At 36.8% G+C, this 27,293-nt stretch overlaps 1 protein-coding gene across 1 annotated transcript in view; it reads right to left on the reverse strand.

The window, feature by feature from the left end:
• The window catches only part of LOC118811195 (glutamate receptor ionotropic, kainate 2), a 100,200-nt gene that overhangs the window by 39,598 nt on the left and 33,309 nt on the right, over positions 1-27,293 (reverse strand). The window contains exons 4-7 of the mRNA XM_036575359.1: positions 22,290-22,295; positions 11,289-11,470; positions 9,398-9,451; positions 5,321-5,494 (exon numbers count right to left, since the gene is read on the reverse strand). Coding sequence (XP_036431252.1) covers positions 5,321-5,494; positions 9,398-9,451; positions 11,289-11,470; positions 22,290-22,295 — 416 coding nt within the window. The remainder of the gene's footprint in view (positions 1-5,320; positions 5,495-9,397; positions 9,452-11,288; positions 11,471-22,289; positions 22,296-27,293) is intronic.

Here is a 27,293-nt window from a genome sequence, read left to right on the forward strand (position 1 = left end):
ATTCCACAAGCTTTCCTTAAGGATGCTAGACAGCTTTGACCACCAAAACAGCCCAGAAGCCTGCCTTGGTTGAGGTGGCGTCTGAAACAGGCATAAGGGAGAGGTGGGCCAGTGCTCACCAATTGTATCACATCAGCAAGCTCAGGCTAAGAGCAGTTCTCTTAACCTTGAAAGGCTTTGCATCATCCATACAGGGCAAACACATTCTTGTTCGAACAGACAAAACATCTACTGTGTTCTACATTTAGAAGGCACAAGGTTGATGCCGTATCTCTGGTGGTATCTCTGGCTGTTAACATAGGCCTATCCATTAGCTTTACTCCATGTGGTTCACCTGCCCGGTCACCAAAATCAAGCACCTAATACACTTTCCACCATCAGATTTCTTTGGGAAACTGGATATTAAATCCAGAGACAGTTCAGATGATATGGGATATGTAAGGCAGAGCTGAGGTGGACCTGTTCACAAATGCTCATTCAACACACCACCTTCTCTAGTTTGGCCAAGCAGACTGCAGCACCCCGTTGGGCCAGGATGCCCTTGGCACACAGTTGGCCCAATCATCTGTTATGTGCTGTTCCTCCGCCTCCACTCCTCTGGCCAACACTACACAGGTTCCAACAATAGCAGCATTGAGTGCTGTTGATTGCCCCCATTGGCCAGCGAGACCCTGGTTTACACCTCAAATATCACAGCTATCAAGGAAGCCTCTTCCCTTCCCAAACAGGGTGACACAGTGCTAAACCCCTGGCCAGGCCATCTACAGCTGATGAGGCCAGAGCACAATTTATGGATTGCACATCGAGCATGAGACACATGCTGCTGAATGCCAGTGCACCTACCACTCGTGTCATGTATTCGTATAGGTGGAGATTATATTTCACAGTGGCATTATATTCAAGCTACAGACCCAATCAAAGATCCATTACTCACGGTTCTGGATTACTTACAGAGCTAGCTGGATAAGGGTCTTTCTCCTCGGTCTTTCTCTCAACAGTAAAAGTATATTTGGCAGCAATATCTGGCCATCATGTACAAGTACATGGTTGCACCTCAGGTTCACATGAGTTTGTTACATCTTTCCTCAAGAGTACCAGATGTCTATACCCACAGAAACAACCCGCTAGCCCACCTTGGGACCTGCTTCTGGTGTTAGCCTCTTTGTACAAAGCTCCTTTTGCTCTGGCCAGTGGTGCAAATTAAAGTGGCTATCACTTAAACAGCCTTTCTAGCAATTACAACAGCTAAATAAGTCTGTGAATTATGTTCTCTCTGCATCAGCCCCCCATGCATGAGATGGTACCCTGAGGACAAGAGTCTGACATTTTGGCCCAGCCCTACATCTATTCCAAGAGTTCTATCTTCTCAGTTTGTCAATCAGCCTATCACATTGCCTGCTTTTACTATTACTATGCCCAGTTCAGGCGCTGAGACTCTACCTGTACCTGTCTGCCACTGCAGCCTTTTGCCAGTCAGACCAGCTATTTGTCTGCTGTCATCAGGCATGCTTACAAGTCTATGCACCAATATGCGATCAGTGATCAGCTGATATTTATCTAACTAAGCTGATCCTGAGAGCTGATTAGTGACGCTAGGTTGCAGGAGTTTATCCCAGTACTCGTTGGGCGTAAGGCAGGAAACACCCTGGACAGGTCACTAGGCCATCACAGGGCAAACACACAGACATACACAGTCACACCTAAGGGCAATAGGGGTGCTGCACTTCAACTAACATCTTACCTACACATACAACTGAATTATTATGCTTTTTTTGCCATGTACTGACATGCTCCACTTCCTCTCAGTCAAGCACAATGACACATTATTTTGTAATTTCATTGACTATTTTAACCAAGAAAGAAGGCTGACAGCATTTCTTTGGACTGTGAGAGGAAACCAGAGCACCCAAAGACAACATGAAAACTCCACACAGAAAGGACCCTTGTTGCCCAGCCAGGAAATCAAACCCAGACCCTTCGTGCTGTGAGGCAACAGCACTACCCACTGCGCCACTGTGCCACCCTGAAAATGAACACGTGTATAAATGCTGTCTTTCATATCGACTTTGAAACTGACATTACTTAAATTTTTAATCGGAGTCTTCTCCATTTTCTTCATTGTATGGATGCCTCAGGTTCTGTCCACATTACTTGTAGCACCACTAGTGGTCTTCAGTCACAGAACAATGGTTACATACATAACCAGAGATTTATAAAAAAGCATAAAAAAGACAACTGTATGTGCACTGGGACTAAATATATCAGAAATTAAACCATTATAAAGATGTATTGTCAATGGTACAAAACATAAATGCTTTTGTTATGTAAAAAATATCTGTTTTGGGTGCTATTTTTAATGAAAGCCAAGTTTGTTTTGCCACAAAAACGGTTATTAGGAAAATTATTTGTATGGTACTGATGACTATTCTTAATAACGCATCGATGTTACGTGCTTTGGATTTTAGATGTGGCAGAAAAGATTTATTTCTGTGCCAGAAATGCCACTATTTTGATCATTTATTGGTTATTGCATTAGTCTTGTAGATCTTAGTTTCTGTTCACATGGTTTCAGCAAATTGACAATTGTCAATGCAAAGGTGGTGTTAGAGCGTGAGATATGTGTCTCTGGGGGTTATATATAAACACTTTAATGAAACACTATCAGTCCTCTGCTCAACCTTTGCACAACTTATTTGTTATTTAACAAAGTCCCTCATGTTCTGAGATACGTTACAATAGTTAAAGAGGCCTACATTTCTTTTGGTATTTGTTTTTTTCTCTGAGGCCCACTAATGACATCTGTGTACATACTGTGCAAAAGCTTTAGGCACCTGAGAAAATTAGATTTAAAATGTTGTTCAGAAAGAAACACTAATATTACAATAAATACACACTCAACCTATCTAAGCTGCTTATCCTCTTGGGTCGCAGGGGGTGCTGGAGCCCATACCAGCAGTCATTGGGCAGAAGGCAGGAAACAACCTGAACAGGTCACTAGTCCATCACAGGGCAGACACACAGCCATATACATTCACACCTAGGGGCAATAGGGGTCCTGCACTTCAACTAACATGTTACCTACACATATATCCATTAATTATTATGTTTTTGTGCCATTTACTGACATGCTCCACTTACTCTTAGTCAAGTACAATGACATAATACTTGATTAATTTCATTGACTACTTAACCAAGAAAAATACTACAAGAAACATCATAATACAAGTAATCAGAAGTCTGTGATTGGTATTGTTTCAGAAATGTGGATGGCAATTCAAGCATTCTCACAATGACAGCAGCTAAAATTATTATTTCTTCCAACAAAGAGAGACATTATGAAATATTAAGCATAATGGGACAAAGATTATGAAACATGTGGTTTATGATTTACTAATTGCATTACCTAACTGGGCAAATAACTCACTGTTTTTCAAAAATATATGACCGTCTCTTTTATTGACAAATTCTCCATTATTTATTTTTTGAAACAGGGGAGCACTTTTTTCATTGCCATGTCTTGCAAATCAAAGATTTCCTGAAATACTACCTTTCCTCTGATTGTTTGCTTCTTTACCATTTGTTTTTTATTTTCTTGCGGTCATTGTGCTTTTCTGATTTGTTTTCTTGCTTTGTATTTTGCCACAAACACACAGTCAGCCTGTGCAAAAGTATAAAATCCATTTAGCAATCTGAGACAGCTAAACTGGTTTCTAAGAATGCCGTGCTTGTCATCTTTGCTTTGTTTCTTTGGTTGTTTGCATTTGGATTACAAATAGACTAGTATAGTCTAATTAAGAAAAGTTTAATAACAGTTCTTTGTATCTGAAATCAAACCGCTATTAAAACCAGCTGCACACCTGTATTTGAGTATGCTGTTTTGCTTGTGAGTGATCCAACCACCATACTGAATAAACCAAGATTGACAAACATTTAATTCTCAAGCCTGGAGACAGACAGCCTCAATAATAGTTTAGACTAAACTCAGAAAGATGCAATTATACCTGAGCTGCTCCACATATTATGCCCTTCTGAGTGGGCCTTAAATCAAATCAAGCAACATGCCACTGCAAACCACAACCTTTCAAAAAGAAGGAAAGAACACAGGAGTAATGATCCTCTAGGGCTGTCATAACTACTCAATTAAAAAAAATGGGGAAAAATCTATTTACATGATTATAATGCATATTTTAGATCCTCCTACTGGATTCTGTTTTGCACACCCATTTGCATGTATAATCACAAAGTGTTTCATTGTTCTATTTTTTAAGTTTTTAAGTTTCTTTTTTGATATCTTTGAAAGGCTAAGCATGATTGTTATTTTTCCATAGATTACTCCATTACTATTATAATTGATGGTGATATCCTAATATGCTCCATAATGTCTTTACTTACCTCATTTACTGCATGAAGGAAGAGTGAAAAGACAGGCTGGCTTTTCTGAAAGCACCTTAGTAGAAAAATTCTTGCAAGGCAGCAGAGACAGTCTGACTTGTGAAGTTTTTTTTTCTCCTAACAGTTACGAATATCTGAATCCTTTGAGTGCTTATATGGAAGCGGGTATAGAGTCTGTCTCTGTCTATATGGTTTGCTGAAACTGGCTTGTGAAAGCACACTAACTGAATTAGAAAATAAAGACCTTGAACGTGACCATTGCTGGCATGCCACCTCACTCTATTGGCTTCACTCTAAAATCACCTTATCACACACTCCTTGGGAAGGTACTGTGAAAAGCCTTTATTTATATTCAATTCTCTCTCTCTCTCCCTTCTCCCTCCCTCCCTCGACAGGTCCTCATGCTTTTGGCAGGGAGGCTTTTTTTCAAGAGTGAGAGAGTGGGAGGCAATGACGATAAACGGTCATTACCGCTAACACCATGTGGAGACTTTGGCCAAAGGATTGGCTGCCTGTAGAGGCTGGGTGTTGAGTGTGTTAACACAGCCAAATTGTGCATGTATAAGATGGTGAGTCTGTGTGTGGGTTAGGTTGTGTGCCTGTCTATTCAGATGTATCACAAAAAATGTTTTATTGTTTGGATGAGCTGAAAAAGTTGGTTCATCAATAAAGGAGAAATGCAAATAATGGTGATGGAAACAGATTTTTCAAGTAATTTATGACTACCTGTTTAGTCAAGCCTTTGGTAATACGTTTTTCCTGTTAGATAAAAGGTGCAGATCTGGGGGTTCATGGACCTAGAGTATTCTGGTAAACTAGGATTGTTGGTGCTGTCCTCCCGCTGCTCTCACGAGTTCACCCAAATCTGTTGACAGTGGAGGCACAGGCTTAACCACACCTACCTTTTTTTATGTTTTCAGTCGCTTACCGTCATAAATCCATCCAGCAGTCCTGAGTCGGGCTTAGGAGGAGCCTGCAGTCTCTCCATGGACCATTTCTCTACAATAGAGGACACCTGAGCACTCTCTGTGTTTAGGATTCGAAAACCAGTCATGTTTACACCGCTGTAGCGATACGGCTCCATGTCCAATGCAAAAAGGTCCTGAGATAATATACAAAAAGATAACTGAGATAGCATACAAAAACATATAATAATAACATATAATAATAATATACATTATCAGAGCACAAATCACCACAATTAGTATTTGCAATATTAAAGGTATAGTTTGGCACAACTGATCAGCCGAGACTGGAGATATGATGCTAATGTAGTTCACAGGTAATAGCACTATGCAAAGTGCATGCCTAAATCATCACACGATTGCTCTGATGCTGTATGACATTCTGTTATCTATAAATTGGAGAAAAGTGTCTATAAAATACAGAAAAGCCTGAATTTTTATTGATAACAGAATTGGTGTGTTCCAATCAGGAGGCAGCTGTCTAAGTAGGCAGCATTTTAAGGCAGCATTTGCGCACTCCCGAGACAAAGCCTGTCCCATTTGAAAGGTAGCATAAGGCAGCTGCCTTCTAAGGTGCCTTATTTTGACCAAATCTGAAGAAAGCATCGTGGGTATCCTTCTCAGCGAAGGCAATCCCACAATACTGTTCACCTGTTCATCGGCCAAGAGCTCCACCGCTTCAGTTGGATAAACATGGTGGACAAAGCCCCCATTTTTTGCTGACTGAGGAGTCAAATGTAAGTTATTTTTTGACTTCTGTCTTTACTATTTTGATTGATTGTTGTATTTGTATAAAGTATTGAACATATTTGTGTTTGTAGATCTCTAGAAATTGGCTGCATTTGTAACTCGGTAGGTGAAGCCAATGTTAGTTAGCTTAGCTAGCGGGCTAGCTATGTAAACGCGCTGGCTACTCAAAACAAGAGAGAGTCCAGTTTAAAATATTGGTTGTTCACTGTTTAGTAGCATGTTTTGTATGTAAATAATTATCAATTCGATTCTATACTCAGGGAGTTTTTCTGTAAACGTTACTAACGTTACAGAAGCAGAGAGGCACTCGCTGAGGGGCTGAGGAAGAGGAACGGTTATGGAGAGAAAACTGCGCTGAACGGCTGAAAGCAGCTCACTTGCCGAGCGTATGTGGGAGGAAACACGGCAGAACCAGTGCTGTAGACTGACGTTCTCCCTGAAAGATAAAAAATACTGTAACTTACTGGATGATGTAGACGTTCAGAAATAAAATGTTTTTAAAATAAATACCACAAATGCTAATTTTTGTCTGCTCTGCTTGTATTGTATTGCTGTGCTTACCACAGTCACATTAGGTAAATGTTGACAGCTAAATTTCAGACTAGGAGCTCATAAATCAGATGAAAATGCATATAATAAAATGCATATTAGCCAGCTTAACAGATTGTGTGCGCTCCTTTTTTCTGAGGGCATATTGTACAAAATTATATGCATTATTTATACTTTGTGTGTTAGAAATAAAGCAGGTTCGTTAAGGTGGATGAGGACAGTGAATGAATTGAAATGACTCACAAACTAGTAGTCACAATTTTCTGTATTTATCTGGGGCCCAGAGTCAAGTATATAACGACAGTTCTGTTCGCCATGCACAAATTTCCACAACAATGTCAACGTAGGAAAACAGCTGCTGCAGGTTCGGGAGCCATCCTTATGCACTGAGGAGAGTGTAAGTTAACCAGTAACTGCGAGTAAACAGGTATAAACGTCTATAGTGCAGTGAAAGTTATGACGTTTGACGGTTCTGAAGCACTGACCCAAATGAGATGCCAGCTAAGGTTCCTTTTTGGTTAAAATGCTGCCCAACAAGAGAGGTGCCTTTGAAGGCAGTGACTAGTTAGCAGCTGCCTCTAGAATGAAAGCACTATATATCTTAGAGTGTCAGAAACCACACAAATGAGTCTACTAACGATTACTTAACACATAACATGGTTTGAAGCAAGAGTGATGATTTAGGTATGCAGTTTGCACAATAATAACTGGTGTGCGTAAACAGGGACTTATGAGCCAATGTTGATACCCAATATTCTTCATGCACATATCAGCCTACGGCAATGCATAAATATTTATAACGTGTAGAAACTGGGATAGACCTGCTTAGAATAGCATTACAAAGAAATGTAACAATGCCAGTCACCCGACCCACAAGTACTGACAACGGGTGCAAGAGAGGGCGGGAAAGCATTAGGAGGACGTCTACTGCGAGAGATGGCAGGAGTGCGACGACAGCCATGAGAAGCATGAAGGTGGCACACAAGTCCTGAACCCTGCCTCCCGGGCCCGGGCTGGACTGTGCCTCATGTTCGATCAGGGCACAGGAGGTGGGGCCCGGGAGGCGGGGTTTGGGACTCATGCATGCTTCACGTAGCTGTTATCGTACTCCTACATGATATGTGATAATATATATTTTTTCTGACATCTGATAAATTGGAAAAGAAATACCAACAAAACACTATCAAGACTTCTGAAAACAATTATTTATGTTTAATGTTTCATATACAATGCTGCACAAAATCCAATAAAACAGCACTAATTGTGCTCTCTTTGTAATCAAATGTAGTTGGGAAGTGTTTTTAAGTATTGACAATATCCACAACATTCTCTTCTTGTAAATAAAACTTACTGTGGCATATTGTGATAATTTATCACAATAATAATAATTACTGTCAGATTGCCTAGCCCTACTTTCAGCTACATTAGTTTAGCTACATTAGTCTTGTAGTTCCAGTGCAAAACTACAGAAGCAAACTTTGGACCCAAATTACGTTTTGGTGAAAGGGGAAAATCATTTTGGCAACGAGTCATTTTGATTTGATTTTTTGAAGAACTATATCTCAAATGTCAAACTAACAAGTCAGCATAGTAATTCCTTTGTTAAATATCAAAACAAATTAAACATACCACTTTCATTTTGGAAATAATATATGTTGTATGTGGGTTGTATATGTCATGGTGTAGCCTTCATTTGAGCATTAACGGTTATCCTGTTTCTCCTCTATAGTGTGAAATGTGCAACTGCAGAGAGTTGTTTTATACAGAGCTGTGTGTTCCATAAAACTCTGACTGTGTCTGTACACAGAGAGAGTATGCGTGTAGTCTGTCAGCTTAAGACAGCTGGCATGACTGCCGAATGTCCTCCAAGATTGTGTGTGCGCATCATTTCTCACAGACAGAAACAATGTTCGAGGGAGCATCCAGGGGCCCAGCACACACAAATATATCCAAATCCAACCACACATACAGTGACAACCAAAGACTAAATACTGTACAGTGGACAAGGCTGTTACTTAAGTTGGCTTCATATGTCCTTTCATGTGCAGCAATTATGGATAAGCACACAGTCCATTCTATTTATTTATTTATTTTTTTTTGTTATACACAAGTATACTTAAAGGTTTGATTCCTTTGTATGGAAGCTGGGAACAGACTACCACAAAAGGATATATATGCATAGGCTACATATAGCTATAACCACCACGTCTCTTAAACCTTCCTGCACGTCCCAGTATTAAAACCTGGTATCAGATTGGTTCCACCACTAATTAAACGTTTTGAATCCACATTCCAATATCTTGATACTACTACTACTATGAATAATAATAATAATAATAATAATAATAATAATAATAATAAACATTAACAAAATGTTTGAAAAAGCTAGAGTTAATAAATACAGTTCATCAAAACAGGTTAACAGTTGCTAGATCAAAACTCTTACTCAGATGTTTGATACATAATACTCATGCTCCAAGCTCTCCGAGAAAGACAGCTTTTTCATTCATTCAGTATATATCTACTCTCTACAGTCAGCTGCATCAAAAAAAAAGAAGTATAAATGAGAGCAGTTTTCAGCAGAGAGAGCTTTTTTGTAAAGTTGAAGATGAGATACATATAAAGTTCTGCTTTTAAAACTCTTTGTGTATAATGGAATAGTGGTGTATAACATTAGACAGCATACAGAACAAAGCAAGTCAAGCATAGTATATCAGTCAAATATGTGTTGTGTATCTTACCAGTGTTGTGAAGATGTAGTGATAATACTCTGTCATCATCCCCATAGATAGAGCCTATAGACCATAATACAAAATACCAGAATATGATGAGTAAATACACTTTACCTGAAAGCAACTTCCTAGACAAAATCCTAGAACTGGAATTACACAGTGCATTGTCTTTAGATGATCATGCTGGGGCAAAGTGAAAATAACCCCTCTAAGCATAGGTTTTATGGTTGACAAATTTAGATTTAGTCTCCCTCAGCAGCAAGCATGGTCTTATTGATGTGACTGTATTTAATCATATCATCTGTAATTTCTCCTCCTAATGCCCTCTGGGCAAATTGTCTGATTTAATTATATCCCTGTTTCCAAACAAATTGGGACGCTGTGCAAAACATACATAAAAAACAGGATGTTTGTTGAAATAGAATTTTTATTGTTTGAAAAATATATGCCCATTTTTAATTTGATGCCAACAACACGTTTAAAGAAAAGGGGCAACAAAAGACTGGTAAAATTGTGTAATGCTAATAAAAACACCTGGTGGAACATCTCCCAACTATTTATGTTAATTGTCAACAGGTCAGTTACATGATTGGGTATAAAAAGAGCATCCCACAGAGTCTTTCAGAAGTAAAGACGGGGACAGCTTCACTATTCTGTGAAAGAATGCATGAGCAACAATTCAAGAATAATGTTTCTCAACATAAAATAGCAAAGAACTTGGGGTTTCATTATCTGTGGTACATAATATCATTAAAACTTTCTAAGAATCCAGAAAAATCTCTGTATCTCTGCATGTAAGGGCATTGGCTGAAAACCAATACTGGATGGCCGTAATCTTCAGGCCCTCAAGTGGCACTGCAATAAAAACAGACATGATTCTGTAGTGGAAATCACTGCATGGGAAAAATGGTAAAACATTTTACTTTCAAAACTGCAACAACTAGTCTCCTCACTTTCCAAACGCTTACAGAGTGTTGTTGAAAGAAGAGGTGATGCAACACAGTGGTAAACATGTCCCTGTCCCAACTTTTTTGAAATGTGCTGCTGGCATCAAATTTAAAATGGGAATTTTTAAAAAAAAATACAATAAAATTTCTTTGTTTGATATGTTGTCTTTGTACTATTGTCTTTGTATAGCGTCCCATCTTTGGAAACGGGGCTGTATATTCACATTTTGGGATGCTGCTCTCATAATGATAGATTGCTAATAGATTCTAACATGTGGAACAGGACTGGACAGCTAGAGGACTCAGCAAATGTATTAAAACAGTGAAGTCAGAGTTATTCATTTTGCTGTTTGTTCAAACAGTTAGAATTAAGGGCAAAACGACAAACTAAAGTCAAAAATATAAAATGCAGCTTTTCGAAGCACATGCAAATATATTTATTCTAGGTTCCAAAAAGTTTCCCTAAAATAACAAAATGAATGCAAAGAATCTTTCTCAGTGTAATTATCCTTCTCTATAATGTACAAGCTAAAGATTAGTGTTCCTTTCAGAGTAACTTCACAGAAGTGCTACAAAAACAGAATTGTTCCAATGTAGTTTCCGTAATTGTGTCTAGGTGTATGTATCATCATTCTTTACATGCTAAACTTAAGCATAGATATGGTTTACCTTTACAGTAAATAGGCGCTGTCCTTAATTTTTCCTTTTAATTATCTTTTTCCTTTTTTCAATATATTGTAAATTGATAACTCTGTAATGTAAGCATTTTGTGCAAGTGTTCTGCACAGAAATCTTGTTCTGCACAGAAGTATTTGAACTAGTTACACATTAGTGACAAAAAAATTCAGCTTCATAGGAAGACCAAAAAACATTGGAGAATGAGTAAGTGAAAGAGAACATAGAGAGAGAGAGAAAGAAAGAGCAGAGTGGTAAATCTGAGGGACTGGAGAAACCTGTTTGAGTATCCAGGCAGCCATCTCATGGCCACAGTCAAAGATGACATGGAATTCTTTTGCTTTTTTCATTTCCTTAAGGAGTGGTTTGGCGTCCTTGGTCTCTGCAGGCAGCTGGCGAATCTTTAGCCGGATGTTGTATCTGGAGGGAGCCTTAATCAGCTCCTGTAGACGAATCAACCCTAAAGACAGAAAGAGAGAGAGGTGGAGAGAAAGAGAGAGGGGAAAAGAGAGAAAGAGATTTTAGAGAGATACACATTCACACACTGGCCTACTGAGTAATATTCCAAAGCAATACAAACAAGTACAGTAAGAACAGTGTCTTTCTACTAATATGTAATAAGGATGGTAAATATACACAAATAAACCATTATAGTATCACTTACATAGGGCAGCATATCAATGTATGCTATGGAAATTCAGTTCATAGCAACAGCTGCTACACTTGCTTTACAGAACACTGGCAAAATCATGTTCAATCTAACAATGACATTTTGTGAAAATACCTACACTTAGAGTGTTTTTTATGCACTATGTATTTTGTGGCTGTAAAAGGTCTAACTGTTAGAATACATCAAGGATAACTGGGATTGTGGCCAACATTCGGTAAAGCTTTTCCAACAAACACTGGTTCTGAAAGAATGCATTTGTGTTTAGGTCAATTCCAAATTAACTGAATTAAAATTTATGGAATGTTACATGTATTTTACACTGTAAATTTAATTAAAAAATAAGTAATGCATTGACGAAAAATTACCGGCATATTTTCCATAAACCTTTGTAATTTTTCTTACAGCTAAATGTGATTCAGAAATTTCCTCCCACCCACTATCAGTGAATCGTGTGACGCTCCACTGCTGTTGTTTATACGCATTTAGAAGTGCTTTGAGCTTCTCAGTATTTCACTGTAACAGTGAAATGTGTATGCAGAACGTGATGGGTTAACCTCTTCTGTATGTAGTTAGTGTGGTCTATGAGGGTGCAAAGCATCTTAATCTCTCCAAACTTTGCAAAGGGCAACTAGGTCATATCATTAAACTGACATGTTGGTGGCGTCTGCATACCACCACACTAAATAGCATGTTAAAATAGTACACTACTATTAGTAGTGAATATAGAAGTAGAGACTGGCAAAGAAATCATATCACATTACTTTATATTTTACAATACACTATTTGTGTCACAATATTTTGACCCACAGACACAGTAAACTAAAAGTGCCACGTTTAAAAACTGCCATTAAAACTCTGGGTATCCGAAACTCTTTTCACATACTGTACTGCACAAATTCTAATTAAACAGGATTAACTATGCTCTATTTGACAAAACATGTAGTTGGTCAGTGGTCTCAAAGTATAGATAATATCTATGATATGCTCATAAAGGCATACTGTTTATCATGATAACAAAAATTATCACAATAACAATAATACATAATTAATATTTTATAAATAATACCTAAATTAAGCTATACAAATAAAAAAGTTTAATACTAACCCTAACCCTAGAATAAAAGTATTGTCTCTCTCTACTCTCTTTTTAAAGTAAGAAGAGAGACTATTCAAATCCTCACAACAAAACTAACAATGTCTGTTACAGTAAGCCAGGTGATAGACTACAAACAATATGTTTCTTGCTTAAATTAGCAAGATCTCAAATTTTAGGACAACATTTCCTTAAAACTATCATGATACTATTACTTATGCACATTACTGTCCGCATAAGCCGTAGAACCCAATATTTTAAAGATTCCCCAATAATGTAATAACCCCAGAAATTTGCACTTAACTTGCACTTAATTTCCACTTATTAAAAAATGTAATAAGACACAATAATGTAATAACTTGCACAATCATGTAATACAATGTCTCGTGATAATGTAACAATATTATAATGTAATATTTATGTAATACACACCCAAAAGACATGGTTTTTCAAAGTAAATTTAGTAAAGACCATGGTTTTAGAACTATGAGTTCTGTATACAACCCCATTTCAAAAAAAGTTGGGATGCTGTGCAAAATGTATATAAAAACAAAGTGCAATGATGTGCTAATCATTTAAACCCAATATGACATTGAAAATAGTACAATAACAACATTTTAAATGTTGAAACTGAGAAATTTTATTGTTTTTTGAAAAATATTTGCCCATTTTGAATTTAATGCCAACAACATGTTCCAAAAAAGTTGGGACAGGGGCAACATAAGGCTGGTAAAGTTGTGTAATGCTAAAAAAACAACTGGTGGTTGATTAACAGTAACATGATTGGGTATAAAAAAGTATCCCAGAGAGGCTGAGTCTTTCAGAAGTAAAGATCAGGAGGGGTTCACCACTCTGTGAAAGACTGCACGAGCAAATAGTGCAACAATTCAAGAATAACGTTTCTCAACGTGAAACAGCAAAGAACTTTTGCTTTTCATCATCAACAGTACATAATAAAATTAAAAGATTCAGAAACTCTGTATGTAGAATCTCTGTATGCAAGGGACAAGGCCAAAAACCAGTATTTTCTAGCTGTGATCTTTGGGTACCTAAGGCGGTACTACATTAAAAACAGACATGATTCTGTAGTGGAAATCATTGCATGGACTGAGGAACACCACTGTTTGTGAAAACAGTTCAGCACTGCATTCACAAATGCTAATTAAAACTCTAAAACACAAAAACAAAACCAAATATAAACAGGATCCAGGAATGCTGCCACCTTTTCCGGGCCAGAGCTCATTTAAAATGGACTGAGGGGAAGTGGAAAAGCGTCCTGTGGTCCAAGAAATCAACATCTGAAATTCTTTTGGAAATCATGGACGCTGTGTCCTCCAGGCTAATTAAAACTCTAAAAGCAAAGAAGAAAACATATATAAACAGGATCCAGGAATGCTGCCACCTTTTCTGGGCCAGAGCTCATTAAAAATGGACTGAGGGGAAGTGGACAAGTGTCCTGTGGTCCAACAAATCAACATTTGATATTCTTTTGGAAATCATGGACGCTGTGTCCTCCGGGCTAATGACCACTCAGCTTGTTATCAGTGCACAGTTCAAAAGCCAGTATTCATGATGGTATAGGGGTGCATTAGTGCACATGGCATGGGTGACCTGCACATCTGTGAAGGCACCATTAATGCTGCACGATATATGCATGTTTTGGCAACATATGCTGCCATCCAGACGACGTCTTCTTCAGGGAAGGCCTTGTTTATTTCAGCAAGACAATGCTAAACCACATTCTGCCTGTATTACAACAGCATTGCCCTGTATTAAAAGAGTCCAGGTGCTAAATTGGCCTGCCTGCAGTCCAGACCTGTCACCACTGAAAATATTTGGTGCATTATGAAATGAAAAATATAACAAAGGAGACCCTGAACTGTTGAGCAGCTGAAATCCTATCACTTTTAAAACTACAGCAGTCGGTCTCCTCAGTTCCCAAATGGTTACAGAGTGTTGTTAAAAGAAAGGGTAATGAAACACTCTGGTAAACATGCCCCTGTCCCAACTTTTCTGGAATGTGTTGTTGGCATCAAATTCAAAATGGGAATTTGTTTTTCAAAAAACAATAAAATTTCTCAGTTTCAACATTTGATATGTTGTCTTTGTATTATTTTCTTTTAAAAATATGGTTTACATGAATTGCATATGGTCTCCCATAATACTTTTGTGGTGTACACCCAGCTTGAAACAAGGTGAGCATCAATGAAGCAATATACTTTTCAGAAAGAGCCTCCACTTTCAAGGCTTCTTGTAAGACTGGCTCTGCTTACAACTGTAACTGTCCTAGCCTGGGCAAAGTAATAAATTCCTATGAAAATCAAATGAACAAAATTATATTTATGGTAGAGAAAAACAGTAGTAATCAGTCAGATGTGACCAGAACACAACCAGGAAAGACGGTGGTACCTTCAGGTCTTCACAATAATGTAATAAGCTATTACATTATCTGTACAAATCTTATATTTTATTACATTTTTAAAAAAGTTAAGTGTAAAATTTTATTATATTTCTGCTGGTTATTACTTTATTGGGAAATTATAACATTACTGGGTTCTACATGAGCTGCTCCAGGAAAACTGCACCTGAGCAAGTGATGTAATGATAAATCATAAGTTCATTGAAACTAACATGAAATAAGTGTATCAAGAAAGTCCTGATTTCTAAGGCCCTTGAAAAAAATTTAAACAGGAATTCTATTTTCAAAATTTTAGTTTAATTAGATTTTATTCTATATCAGTTCGTAAGATACATTCTCAGCATTGGCATGTGATTGTGATGTGAAAGACAGCTTTCACAAATCTGTAATATAATGCCTGTAACACTCTGGCACTGCAGTTCAAATGTCAGGTTGAAAACAATCACCTACACATATTTTTATGTCAAATTCACATTTTATGAATCACTACTTAAACGTGCTTAGATCAACATTACATCTAAAATGGTTCACTGGTCCTTATCGACAATAAATAAAACGGCTATATTTTTTGTTGTAGACATTGCCCTTGGTTAGTCAGTAAGTTTCTTTGCAATGAACCATTTCACATAAAACCACTGTGAATGACTTTGCTTATATCTCAATGACTCAAATATGCAGAAATTATGAAAAATAAGTGGAGTTTCCCTTTAGGAATAAAGACCATTTTGAAAGAGCAAGAGTGAAAACCTTATCTCTGGTAACATCTCACAACAACTACAGTGTTATGGTAAATTACAACAATATAATATTACAGCAACTCCAAAACTATGCCTGGTACAGAGTTTAACTTCACTCCCCCAGGGGGTGTGATGGATAATTAATAAATTTAGAGGGGTAACAGTGTGATGCCTGGTAAAAGTGTGATGCCTGGTATTTTTCAGACACACAAAACCACAAACTTGCATCCACTGAGATTAAGACTGTATTATGTAATTTGTAAATAAAAATAAAAAAATTTAATCTAGTATAAATTACAGAATGATGTTTGCGAATTGAGGAATACAATAAATTGCCCCCAGTCTTACGAGGTAATGAAGAGTAATTAAGAAAGAATAGAAAGCAATTTTTTTATCTTTAATTAATGCAATGCTATTTAATCACTGAACTTCATTTGCAGAAAACATGTACTTGCATCCCTGTGAACAAATTACTTGCAGAGGATACAGATAGACAATATGTTTCCGTTTTGCAACTATATCAGTCAAACCTTTTTTTCTTAAGGCGTAATGGTCATCAACATCAACATTTTCATTCACACCCATCATCCTAAAAAATAGGGCCAGGCAATATGACAAAATGTCATTGTTATATAAATTAATTACATCATGATATGCCTTTTTGAGTGCAAACCTCAATTCCAAAAATGACAGTATGTGAAATGCAAATGAAAACAGAAAGCAGTGATTTGTAAATCCACTTTGAATTGTATTTAAACAAAACCGGTACAAAGACAAAGTACATAATGTTTTACCTTATCAACTTCACCGTTTTTCACAAATACATGCTCATTCTGAAACTGAGGCCACATTATTTAAAAAGTTGGTAGAGAATTAAGACTAGGAACATTTTGAAATGTTCAGAAAGCATCTACAACCCCAATTCCAAAAAAGTTGTGTAAAATGTAAATAAATGTAAATAAAAACAGAATGCAATGATTTGCAGATCTCATAAACCCATATGTTATGCAAAATAGAACATAGAACACATATCCGATGTTGAAAGTGAGATATTTTACAATTTCATGAAAAACACTGACTCATTTAGAACTTGGGTCCTGGGTCTTCTTTGCCGGATTTTTCATTTCATGAGGTGCCAAATGTTTTCTATTGGTGAAAGGTCTGGACTGCAGGCAGGCCAGTTCAGCACCCAGAGTCTTCTTCAGTGAAGCCATGCTGTTGTGAAGGATGCAGTATGTGGTTTAACATTGTCTTGCTGAAATATGCAAGGCCTTCCCTGAAAGAGACATTGTCTGGATATGTTGTTCTAAAACCTCTATATCCTGCTCAGCATTGATAGTGCCTTTCCAGATGAGCAAGCTGCCCACGCCATAGGCCCTAAGGCAACCCCATATCATCAGAGACGCAGGCCTTTGAACTGTGCGCTGATAAGCTAATTGGTCCCTCTCCTCTTGAGTCCACAGGACTGCGTCCGTGGTTTCCAAAAAGAATTTCAAATTTTGATTAATATGACCACAGAACAGTTTTCCTTTTTGCCTTAGTCCATTTTGAATGAGCTTTGGCCCAAAGAAGATGGCAGTGTTTCTTGTCTTGACCTTCTTGATCGTCTTCTTTGCATGATACAGCTTTAACTTTAACAGCATTTGTGGATTACACAGCGAAATGTGTGCGCAGACAATGATTTCTGGAAGTGTTACTGAGCCCATGCAGTAATTTCCAGTACAGAATTATGGCTGTTTTAAATGCAGTGTCGCCAGAGGGCCCGAAGATCTCAAGCATCCAATATTGATCGTCAGCCTTGTCACTTGCGTACAGGGATTTCTCCAGATTCTCTAAATATTTTGATGATATTATGTACTATAGATGGTGGGATATCCAAAGTCTTTGCTATTTTATGTTGAGGAACATTTTTCTGAAATTGTTTCCCAAATTTTAGATGCAGTTTTTTGCAGATTGGTGAAGCTCTCCTCATCTTTGCTTCCGAGAGACTCTGCCTCTCTAAAATGCTCTTTTTATACCCAGTCATGTAAGTTAATTGCAAATTGCTCCTCCAGCTGTTTTTATTAGTACAACTTACTGTTCTAGCCTTTTGTTGCTCCAACTTTTATGAGATGCGTTGCTGCCATCAAGTTCTAAATTAGTTAATGTTTTTCATAAAATGGTAAAATGTCTCACTTTCAACATCTGATTTGTGTTCCATGTTATATTGTGAATAAAATATGGGTCTATGAAATTTGCAAATCTTTGAATTCTGTTTTTATTTATTTTTATCTACATTTTACACAGCATCCTAACTTTTTTGGATTTGGGGTTAGGGTTAGGGTTAGAGTTAGAAGCTTTGAGGCTTTGACGAGCATCAGCGAATAATCCATTAATTTAGAAACAATGTTCCTTAACAAGCATTTGCAAGGATTCTGGGTATTCCACCCTTTGAAAACCACAATTGAATGCCCATGACCTTGAATTCCTCAGATGGCACTGCATTAAAAACAGACATTGTTATAGTCATTGTTGATACCACTGCATGTTCTGAGGAATACTTTGACAAAATGTTGTCAACAAACACATTTGTTGCTGCATCCACAAAAGCAAGTTAAGACTGTATTATGCACAGTGTAAAACATGTCTACAACATCCAGAAACGCTGCCGACCTCTGTGGGCTTGAGCTCATATGAAATGGTCTGATGCACATGGTCTGATGAAAAATGTGGTCTGACAGGTGAATCTTTCAGATTGTTTATGGAAGTAATGGACTTTATCTTTGTAAAGTATGGGAGGTGTTTGCAGAGGTAGCAAGTAATGAAGTAAAAAAAAACTGCATCATATAAGCACCGGAACTATTACATCCAAGTGTGTATCCGTCGTAATTTAGGGGTTAAACCAGCAGCCCCCCTAAAGTATTACAGCTCTGATTGGTTGATTGTATATGAGACAGAGGATGGAGCTTAGATGAAGCTGAAGATAGCTTTAGTTCCTGTTCCACTTTAAATGATGTAGCAGTTAAGTTCAGATGCCTGGACGAATAATAGAATGCAGCTGCAGGATTTTTAAAGTGCAAAGGAAAATTGAATAAGCTGACTTCAGCCTTGAGAGATTAGCGCATGACTGTGTGAATCTGGCCACAATATTATCCAATCTGCCGCTGGCTGACAAAACAGGCAGCTCTACTGAGTTTATTATATTTGCTTAAATCCCTTAGTTTGTTATCAGAGTGTAAATGTTTGAATGTCAAGCTCCAGTTCTGTTAAAAGATTTACAGTTTTTCTTCTTGTCCAAAGCTGAAAACAAATGTACTTGCTGTTGTTGGTTTTCTGTAAATTTGGTAATTAGAGTGCTGTTTTACCACAATCCCATTTCCAAAAAAGTTGGGATGCTGTGCAGAATGTAAATAAGAATAGAATGCAATGATATGCAAATCATGTAAACCACATTGTTAAAGAAACATACTACAAAGACAACATATCAATTTTATTGTATTTTGAAAAATATATGCCATTTTGAATTTGATGCCAACAACACGTTCCAAAAAAGTTGGGACAGGGGCATGTTGAGCACTGTGTGTCATCACCTCTTCTTTTAACACTCTGTAAGCGTTTGGGAACTGAGGAAACCAATTGCTGTACTTTTGAAAGTGAAATGTAAAACCTATATTTATCGTTCAGCATTAATGGTGCCTTCACAGATGTGAAGGTCACCCATGCCATGTGCACTAAAGCACCTCTATACCATCATGAATGCTGGCTTTTGAACTGTGCACTGATAACAAGCTGAGTGGTCTTTAGTCCGGAGGACACAGTGTCCATGATTTCCAAAAAGAATTTCAAATTTTGATTTGTCAGACCACAGTACACTTTTCCACTTTCCCTCTGTCCATTTTAAATGAGCTCTGGCCCAGAGAAGGTGGATCCTGTTCATGTACAGTTTCTTCTTTGTGTTTTTGAGTTTTAACTTGCATTTGTGGATGCAGTGTTGAACTGTGTTCACAGACAGTGGTTTTCAGAAGTGTTTCTGAGCCCATACAATGATTTCCACTACAGAATGTGTTTAATTCAGTGCTGCCTGAGGGCCCAAAGATCATGGCCAGCAAATAGTGCTTTTTGGTCTTGTCTCTTGCATACAAAGATTTCTCCAGATTCTCTGAATCTGTTAATATTATTATGCACCATAGATGATGAAAAGCAAAAGCTATTTTACGTTGAGAAATGTTATTCTTGAATTGTTGTACTATTTGCTTGTGCACAAGCTCATCTTTACTCCTGAAAGACTCAACCTCTCTGGGATGATCTTTTTTTACCCAATCATGTTACTGGCCTGTTGCCAATCAACCACCAAGTGTTTTTTTTAGCATTACACAACTTTACCAGCCTTTTGTTGCCCCCGTCTCAACTTTTTTGGAACATGTTGTTGGCATCAAGTTCAAAATGAGCAAATATAAAAAAAAATAATAATATATATATATATATATATATATATATATATATATAATTTCTCAGTTTCAACATTCGATATGCTGTCTTTTTTCAATGAAACATAGGGTTTAAATGATTTGCACATCATTGCATTTTGTTTTTAGTTACATTTTGCACAGCGTCCCAACTTTCTTGGAAATGGGGTTGTACATAAGCTGTCATTGGCTTTGTGACAATACCAAAGCAAATATCTAACAATACTTCAGTGCATCAAGTCATCACAGGTAAGACCATGAACAGACCATAAACCTGTTTTATGCCCGCTGTGGCAATATGCTTATGTCTACAATAGTTAGGCTAGGGCAGAAGTCTTTCCTACTGACTTCACCACCAATGGACAAGCCCTAGCCAGCTGCATGTCCGCCACCATTGGGCCCGTGCCACTGGTTGTACGGCCAGCAGTTCTGTCATCTTCTCCATCCATGCCACTGACCATGCCAACTTTCTCACCAACATCAATTCCAGGGCCTCAGGCAAGTTGCGTGGGTGGGCCAACTGTATGTGGACACACAGCTCAGTTGAAGACAGTGCCATGATGAACTGGTATTGTGCTATCTCACACTATACAGGAGGCGGCATGTGAGTCACAAGCCCATCTAGCCATCTAGTTGGCTATCTTTGATGGTTACACAGTTCAAACCAAAGGAGCTTGGGCCAGAAACATTGCCTGAAACGCCTCTGAAGCACCCAGACCAAAGCACTGTAATCAGCTCTCTCACTGAGGTCTAGCAATAGCAGGCAAGCTATCATCTGGCAAACAAAGCAGGAGATGCAGGGCTATTTGTTCATCAGACAACTCAGACACCATTTGGGTACCAATTCAAAGTGCTCACCACTATTAAAAGATGCACAGCTCAGGGACAAGTTGTAGTGCTGTATTATCCAGCTATTGTTGGCCACAGCTACAGCATAGATAAGCAAAGTTTTCTCTTTACTAACAGCTCGTTCACTACTCAGCTCACGTCTGACATGCTCAGCTCCCAGCTCACAACTGACTCCCTCACATATAAACCCAGGTGGAACCAGCCCTGGCTTCACAATAAGAGTCCTTCTAAAGAACAAATTCTAAAGAACAAATAACCAACATGCAAACGTTTCTTGATGTTACAACAGATTTATTAAGTAAAACAACAAATATCATGTTTTTGCACTTTTTAAAATTTAATACAGAATTTACTAATCACTGCCTTTTGTTTTTATTAATGTAGGAGATGCATATTTTAGTGTGAATATGGGAGTCACATGTAATAGGGGTCTTACAGTAGTCTACAAGACAGTGGTGGTAAAATTCCATTAAGGCAGCGCATTTTGTTTGAGGGAAATGCTGGAAACTGAGACTGTAGTCTCGAGATTAAAGAATTGTAAAGTACAGCTTAAGCTGGCTGTTTCAGTCCTTATACACAAATGTGACTGACCGATGAACGTTTTTAAATGTTTGTTATAGCCTCCTTGATGTAAATGCTGGTTATCCTGCACATGATCTGCTGTGATTAGGTACATGGGTATGTGTGCCTTCATGCTTTGTTTATTAATGTCTACCTCTTAAAATATTTAGATAGCTAATGTAAATAGCTTAATTTATATGTCTTTGGATGTCACAGATTGTGATTTTAAATAGGCTACATGTCTAAGGAGCAGTAGATGTGACTTTTCCCTTTATGTGTATGATATGTACATGTTTTTATAAGAACACACAAGCTTAAAGTGGTATTATACCCTGGTGGTGGAAGTTGATTACTGATTTAGAGATTGTTCTTTTTTTGTATATATTTGCAGGGTATTTCCTATGTCACTGCTTAGTATATACTTAAAATTAGTGTTTTTTCTGTAGCAAATGGCAACCACACTAGTAATTTGTTCTGGCTGGAATTAATTTTTTGAAGGTTGAACCTGATCCTATACATTACAGATCCAGCTGTGTTCACTGTATTCACTGTACTTTGGGATCCTTATTAATAAGGGGAACTTAAACACAAGTAGACTTTACATTAGCATTTCACATACTTTTTTGGAGGTTTGTATATCATGGCTATTGTCAGTACTTGTCAGTACAACAACTGAATATATCATAAAGCAAAACTAATTTAGACCAACTATAGAGAACCCTTTTAATAAAGCTGTTAAAAACTAAATGGATGATCTTGATGTTATGTGTGTGATTGAGAGAATGTAAACAGCAATAACTGTATAGTAAGGCACAGTAAGGGAAGGTTCACACTATGTAGAGAAACAAATGGCACACTGCACGCCCTTTTTGGGGTATGGGGAGAGGGATCGTACTTGTTTTTTTAAAACTGTTTTTGGTTGTGTGTTTCCCTGATTCTGAGCAAAAATTGCATCATAACTGTCAATTAGCTGTGTCAGCTAGCTACCTGACACTCACCCATTTAAAAAGTGATCTACTATTTACCAAGTGTGCTGCTGCTAGCAATAACAAGCCACACATGCACACAACACAAACAACATCCAGCACTTGGAAACCAGTGTTTTAATAGATAGGTATTTCTTAGATAATAAAACTTGTGATGTTACTGTGATGTGTGTGATCTTAAGTATGTGTACGTGAACATTTTGTAATTCACCACTCATTTGACAGCTGAAGAATCTCACACATTCACATGTTCTGGATGTGCTGCTGCCCTTGTGAGTAAAAAGGCAGAAAATTTTTAGTAACACTTCACAATACTGTTTTGTAGTTTGTAAGTAACTAATCAGGAATTAAGCACGAATGCAGTGTTTCATTAACACTAAAGTACCTACTATTAACTACCAGGAACTACTAGTTAACTACTCAGTAGATAATAGTGATCTAATGATTAGGGTAGTTCAGTATTAACTAAACATTAACTACTGAGTCTCATAAAGAATTACTAAGTAACTATGGTTTCTTAGAATAACTACTCATAAATTACTGATTAATTCAACATTAATTGCTCAACTCATTGAGTCTTACAAGGTTCCTGGTGAACTGTTAACTGATGTAATGTATTCCAACACTTCTAACAGTAGTGAAATACACTACACAGTGTGCAGTCTCTACAACATAATGGATCATATCCTCCATTTCTATTCACAGAAACAGGTGTCCTCAGAGAAGTCTGGGGGCATCGCACCACACTGTACTGACTGGTGTCTCTCATGTGCTTGTTTTGATTAGAAACCTCAAAAGGCTAATGTACATCTTCATATTTGGCAGTGTGAACCAATTTGTACATTAGCCTACAAATGGGACAACTGCTAAAATACTATAGTATTCAGTAGACCAGTCTGCTTACCTCTCATCTTTAGAAAAGAAAACACCATTCTTTTCTGCAGGAGCACAGGTTCCAGTGTGGTTTCTTCAGAACAGTACTCCTTTAAAGTCCTCTTGAGGGCAGGGTCCTCTTGACTGTGTATGTGTCCTGCCTTCAAATTCACTTGCTTCTGAATATTACCAAGTGATTATGTAATTACTGTCTGCTAGATAATGAATGAGGTGTTGCTCTTCTTTATTTGGAGCTAATGATGATCAGGAACAATATAAAGTAAAACACATGGTAACTCATTACTAATGAACAAGGTGTTACTGTGTTCTTTATTAGGAGTTAATGATGATCAGGAACAGTATTATAAAGTGAAACACATGGTAACTCATTACTAATGAACTAGGAGTTAATGGTGATCTGGAACAGTATTATAAAGTGAAACACATGGTAACTCATTACTAATGAACTAGGAGTTAATGATGATCAGGAACAGTATTTTAAAGTGAAACACATGGTAACTCATTACTAATGAACTAGACGTTAATCATGATCAGGAACAGTATTATAAAGTGAAACACATGGTAACTCATTACTTATGAACTAGGAGTTAATAATGATCTGGAACAGTACTATAAAGTGAAACACATGGTAACTCATTACTAATGAACTAGGAGTTAATGATGATCAGGAACAGTATTTTAAAGTGAAACACATGGTAACTCATTACTAATGAACTAGACGTTAATGGTGATCAGGAACAGTGTTATAAGGTGAAACACATGGTATCTCATTACAAATGAACCAGGAGTTAATCATGATCAGGGAGAATATTATAAAGTGAAACACATGGTAACTCATCATTAATGAGTTCATGATGACCTGATACAGTATTATATAGTTAAACACATGGTAATCCATTATTAATGAACTAGGAGTTAATGATGATCTGGAACAGTATTATAAAGTGAAACACATGGTAACTCATCATTAATGAGTTCATGATGACCTGGAACAGTATTATATAGTTAAACACATGGTAATCCATTATTAATGAACTAGGAGTTAATGATGATCTGGAACAGTATTATAAAGTGAAACACATGGTAACTCATTAATAATGAACCAGGAGTTAATGGTGATCTGGAACAGTATTGTAAAGTTACTACTGAGAGTCTAAGTCTGAGAGCTGAAAGTCTGAGAACATTAATTACACATCTTTCTGTTTCATATCTGAGGCACAAAGTTTTACTGCCTATTAGCTCACATTAGCTAAATTTATTAACTAGCTAGCATGCAGTTGTAACAGAACATAAGCAGCAGCTTTAGGTTAAAAAAAACACTAACATGTGCTTATAAATCTAAAACAACACGGTAAAAGTTTCCGCTTAGTTTCCGGTTCTGGTGCACCATAGAATGGCCGCACTGGTGAGAGCTCCGGGTAAACTCTCTTTTCAGTATTATTATTATATCATACTGTTATATCATATTACTGCTATGGACAATAATACAGTCACTGAGTCACTTAAGTCACTTTAAAATGTAAATATTCTTCACAGATTATCCGTCATTTAATATAAATATATTTGTACATAGCAAAGTGGTTTTTGTTTTTTTTTCTTACATAAGTACGCCCTGTCTCTATATTTTGTGTATATTTAATATATTTCAGTTTCAGTATTTTCTTGTATTTTTATTTTTACTTTGTTTACTTTCTGTAGAGTGATTAACTGAGCCTCACCACAAGCATTTCAATGCATGAATGTCCTGACATGTTGTGTAAATGACAAATAAACAAAGAAACTAAAACAGGCATTGTACAAGAAGACCTACGTACCTACTTAGCTCAGATTAGTTAGCAAGACAGCTAAATATGTCTCTACATAAGTGAATAAAACCTTTATCTGAATCAAAAGTCTCACATTAGTGGCCCTGGGGTCTGCCATGGGCCTGATTCACTCATCAAACATCAGGAGATACAGCGAGTCAGAATTAAAAAATGAACAGAATTATCAAACTAATCCACTGAGAATGCAGGATTAACAGCTCTCCACTACCAGCATTGCAAAAACCTCACAGGCACTCAATAGAATCACCAAAGCTATCATAATAGGAGTCCTGTGCAACTCTATTGTTAAATGTAAGTTTAGTTAATTCAATAGAACTCTAAAATGTTTATTATTTTAAATGTCAGACTCTGTATATTTATACTACTACTATAAAAAAAAAAACAATAACAAGAGTGGTGAGACCAAGACAAGACTGAGACTGAAACAAGATTTTTCAGAATTTAAAAAAAAAGAAAGAAGAGAAAAACCACTGAAACCACTAAAATGTTTTATTATCATTCATTGTACATTATATAGATTGATTAATATTATGTTTATAACATATTTTGTAAAACTAAACATTAAAGAATATATAGTCTGAAAATATTGTGAAATATTACAATATTATAATCTTGTCCAATTCTGCATTATAACTTTGATGGTAGATTATTTCCTGTCCCTTCTTCTCTAAAAACTATTTGGAATCACTACCTAAAGTCAACTAAAAATAAACTAAACAACATACATCCATTTTTATTATTAAATGAAAACATTCTGATCTGCCCAGTTAAGTCATCATGGAAAGATCAATTAGACTTTATTTGAAATAAAATATAAAATACAGGGTTTTAAAAGTCTGTGGGCTTTTGTGTAAATTGTCTGTGGGCCAAGGTGGTCTTCTCCAAAAAGGCCTGGTAGAAAAAAAATGTAGGGAAAAATGTTCTATATTTTTGAAGTACTTCAAATATGCACTCATTTAAGTACATCTTAGTCAGTGCTTATTAGCAAGTCTTCTATAACCACAATCCACTACTACTACTACTACTACTACTGATGATGATGCTGATGATGATTTTTTTTATTATTATTATTATTATTATTATTATTATTATTGTAGTAGTAGTATAAATACATAGAGTTTTTGACATTTAAAATAAACATTTTAGTGCTCTGTTGATTTGAATAAACTTACATTTGACTATATAATTGCAGGGAACTCTTACTATGAAAGCATTGACGTTTCTGTTAAGCTCCAAGTATCAGAATATACTCAGCACTAATGTAGAGACACAGTTAGCTGACTCACTAATCTGCTGCTTATATTCTGTTATGAGTGCCTGCTGGCTAGCTAGTTAATTTAACTAATGTGAGCTAATAGGCTGTAAAACTTTGTGCCTCAGATATGAAATAGAAAGATGTGTAATTAATGTACCAGCAGAATACACTGTGATCGGCTTAGACTAGACTTTCTCCTTCAGTAGTAATGACAGATTTTGAATTAATTTTGTATGGATGTGTTATTTTCAATGATATAGCTAGCTAACTCAGAAATGTTTTCACATTTGGACTGTTTACAAATAACAAAGGACTCAATAAACAACTTGTCTACTCTTACTTTTTCAAAATTTCTTTATTAACATTTTATGTACTACAGTATATCATTTCTTTGGGGATTTTTATTTCTAATGTATTTCACTTTATAATACTGTTCTAAATCATTATTAACTCCTTGTTCATTAGTAATGAGTTACCATGTGTTTCACTTCACAATACTGTTTCAGATCATCATTAACTCCTAGTTCACTGATGATGAGTTACCATGT

This window comes from Colossoma macropomum, unplaced genomic scaffold, assembly GCF_904425465.1.
Source record: "Colossoma macropomum unplaced genomic scaffold, Colossoma_macropomum, whole genome shotgun sequence".
Taxonomy (NCBI): domain Eukaryota; kingdom Metazoa; phylum Chordata; class Actinopteri; order Characiformes; family Serrasalmidae; genus Colossoma; species Colossoma macropomum.